A 3888-nucleotide genomic window follows, 5' to 3' on the forward strand; every position below is an offset into this window, starting at 1 on the left:
ATGTTGTACACACACACACACACACACACACACACACACACACACACACACACACACACATATGTGTGTGTGTGTGTGTGTGTGTGTGTGTGTGTGTGTGTTATATATATATATATATATATATATATATATATATATATATATGTATGTATGTGTGTGTGTGTGTGTGTGTGTGTGTGTGTGTGTGTATATGTGTGTGTTTGTATATATATATATATTAGGGCTGTCAATAGATTAATTTTTTTTTAATCGTGATTAATCGCTCACTTATCGTGAAATTAAGCATACACCATTTATCTTGTTTAACACGTCCGTTTTGCCATCATTGCCTATATCCAGCAAAGTAAACCATCAGATTGAAGTGTGATTTTCACAAAACTGTATTTTTCAGCTTTTTTCAAGGTAAATTTAGATGTCTTTCCAAAAAAGGACACCAAATAACCAAATGATATGATTTCATATAATTCATACGTTTATGTACACCAAAGTTGCGATACTGAACGGGACCACATGGATATGCCAAAAAAGCCTAAACCAACCACCTTGACCTGCATATATACTAAAGTGCACAGCAACATACACAGGACAAATTCAAACATTATCCTGAATGTGTGTGAAAACAACGTGAATGTACTGAAATGTGTCTGTGCATAAATACAATGTGAGATCAGTGCGTAGAGAGCGCTCATACATGATTTGTTTTCCCATCAATATAACGGATTCACACGTGCTTCTGTACGTCACCGCAATCGTCTTTACTTTGATTGCAGTCCTAATCCATCAAAACTTTCATAGCAAGAATCTGGTTTGCATTATCCAGCCGAGAAACATAGTTTTCATGTCATCTGGCAATACAGCGGTGGGATGTTTCGAAGTTCCGTTCAGACAGGAACAGCGCGATGCGGGAGGGCTCGCGCTCTTCAGATACAATGACACAATATGACAGAGAGTTTTTGTTTTAAAGCGAAACAGACACTGGAATGAATAATTCTCTCTGCCATCTCTGATATAATCAGCATGGACTTTTAAGATCATCTAACTGCTTGATGTAAATTACGTTATGACATAATTTTACATGCTTCCGTGATCATTTTTATGTTAAATGCTTTAAATTATTTTAATGCGTTAAGGATTTTGAATTAATCATATGCGTTAATGTTGACAGCCCATATATATATATATATATATATATATATATATATATATATATATATATATATATATATATATATATATATATATATATATATATATACAGTGCTGCTCGAAAGTTTGTGAACCCCTTGCAGAATCTGTGAAAATGTGAATAATTTTAACAAAATAAGAGGGATCATACAATATGCATGTTATTTTTTTATTTAGTACTATCCTGAGTAAGATATTTTACATAAAAATGTTTACATATGGTCCACAAGACAAAGAAAAAAAAAATAGCTGAATTTATAAAAACGACCCACTCAAAAGTTTATGAACCCTTGACTCTTCATACTCTGTGTGGTTACCTGGATGATCCATGTTGTTCATGAGTCGCTTGTTTGTTCTGAGCAGTTAAACTGCCCAATATTCTTCAGAAAAATCCTCCAGTTCCCAAAAATTGATCAGATTTCCAGCATCTTTTGCATATTTGAACATATTTCCAGCAGTGACTATATGATTCTCAGATCCATCTTTTCACACTGAGGACAATTGAGGGACTCAAACACAACTATTATAAAAGGTTCAAACATTCACTGATGCTCCAGAAGGAAACACGATGCATTAGGAGTCAGGGTAAAAACTTTTGAACAGGATAAAGATGTCCACATTTTTCTTATTTTGTTTAAATACCTTATACCTTTTCCTTTTTTTTTTAAATTTAGTATTGCCCTTTGGAAGACACTTAAATGTTTGCCAGAAGACAAATTAAGTACAATATTCCTTGATATTCAAATTCAAAAGGTTTTCACCCCCTGGCTCTTTATGTATCGTGTTTTCTTCTGGAGCATCAGTGAATGTTTGAACCTTTTTTAATAGTTGTGTTTGAGTCCCTCAGTTGTCCTCAGTGTGAAATAGTGTTGTTTTTGGCAGCCTGTTTTAATTTTAGTTTTAGTCTTTGTGTCAAGCTGTCATTTTAGGTTTTATTAGTTTTAGTCACGTTCATACTCTTTTTAGTCTAGTCAAGTTTCAGTCGAACTAAAAGTCTGAGCATTTTAGTCTTATTTTAGTCAGAATTATCCATGACTATTTTCATCTAGTTTTAGTCGACGAAAACTGATGACATTTAGTCTAGTTTTAGTCAATGAAAATTGTATTTTAGTCTCTTTTTAGTAATGCAATTCTGTTTAACCCAGTCAATATACTATAAGTACCTAGTAGTATAGACAAAATTTTTTTAGCCAAACCCATTTCAAACGAGGTTATCTTATTATATTATTGTTACCTTGTAGATAATACCTTATAATGCCTTGAGATGTCTCTTAAGATGTCTCTTTAAGACCTGAAGGCTTTTTTAGAGTTTTTTTTTTTTTTTTCTGAGCACCATACACAAAAGTAACTCCAAAACTGTAGCAAGGAGAGTCAAAAGGTAGGTATCATTGATAGAAATACTGATATTTAATTTTTTAGAAAATATAAATTACATTTGGACATTTTCATGCTGAAAAACTGCTGATAAAAGACAAAAATATATATATATATTTTTTTTTTAATATAATTTTTCATTTTTTTTATTTGACATGGAATAACTCAGGAAGGCAATAAGATCAGAGAAAAATTCTTTTTGGTGATGCTCTCCTACATATGAGTTGCATCTGGTTCAAATTTTGTGGTGATAGCATAGAGTAGTTGTTATTCATTTTTTCGCAGCTAGATGGTCCCCACGGGCGGTAAACTCTGGTTTAGAGGCATTTCTCAGCACTCGTTAGGAGTTTTTCAAAATGGTTAGATGCATTAAAAAGTTGAGTTTCTAAGCTTTAAGATAATACCTATTTTGTGTTATTCCACATTGGAAAACGAACATGGATGGTTCCAGGAACATTGGATACACAATGCATCCCGGAAAGATGAGAGACATGTTTTTACATCATTCTGTGAGTAATATCTTGCGATCAATGCAATATATTATATTGATTTTGGATTCATTTTAATCGTGAGAATCTGCTTTAAATAATGATGTGCATTTTCTATGATCTGTGCATTTTTATTGAAGTTATGAGCATGTGAAATCTACATATTTCCCTATGTATCGGTCCCTCTCTCTATGTCAGACTTAACTTTGTTTGTTGTCATTTACGCTAACTCACCGCATCTTCTAAATAATGCCACGAAATGGGGCTTGAGGAAGTGACGTCGCCTGCGTCTGCGCAGTGCGACCTGATGCAGCCCCTGAAGTGAGACACAGGAAGCAGAAATACTGCAAAATAATAATAACAACACGACTAAACGAGACAAAATAATGTTATAACATTTCGTCTCGTCTCGTTTTGGTCAATGAAAATAAAGAGACATTTTAGCATAGTTTTTTATGTTGTAAACCACATTTAGTCGGTAACACTTTAGAATAACTCACGCTATGAAGCATTAGTTAAGCATTAGTAAATAGTTAATTCATCATTTATAAAACATTAATAGACATTAGTAAGCCATTTATAAATACAGCTATAAATGCTTTGTTCTTGATTTATAAGCATATCTATAATGAGTTTAATAATTGTATTTTCATACTTTATTAATGATCAATTTATCATTTCTAAATTATGTATTACATTATTCACAAACCAGTAATTTAGGAGTTGTCAGTGGTTCATAAGATCATTTAGGAAGTGTAAGTAAATTATTAATAAAATATTTAAATGTACATTTATGCATCTTATTATTTAGACATATAGAATTAGTTACTCAGTGTGTTAA

The 3888-nt window shown here is 32.3% G+C and overlaps 1 protein-coding gene across 1 annotated transcript in view; it reads left to right on the top strand.

Moving 5' to 3' along the window:
- The first annotated feature begins 3306 nt into the window (after nucleotides 1-3306).
- LOC125278800 (apoptosis-stimulating of p53 protein 1-like) overlaps nucleotides 3307-3888 on the top strand; it is an 8041-nt gene continuing 7459 nt past the window's right edge. Inside the window, exon 1 of the mRNA XM_048208137.1 lies at nucleotides 3307-3368. Coding sequence (XP_048064094.1) covers nucleotides 3307-3368 — 62 coding nt within the window. The remainder of the gene's footprint in view (nucleotides 3369-3888) is intronic.

Source organism: Megalobrama amblycephala, linkage group LG11 (assembly GCF_018812025.1).
Source record: "Megalobrama amblycephala isolate DHTTF-2021 linkage group LG11, ASM1881202v1, whole genome shotgun sequence".
Lineage (NCBI taxonomy): Eukaryota > Metazoa > Chordata > Actinopteri > Cypriniformes > Xenocyprididae > Megalobrama > Megalobrama amblycephala.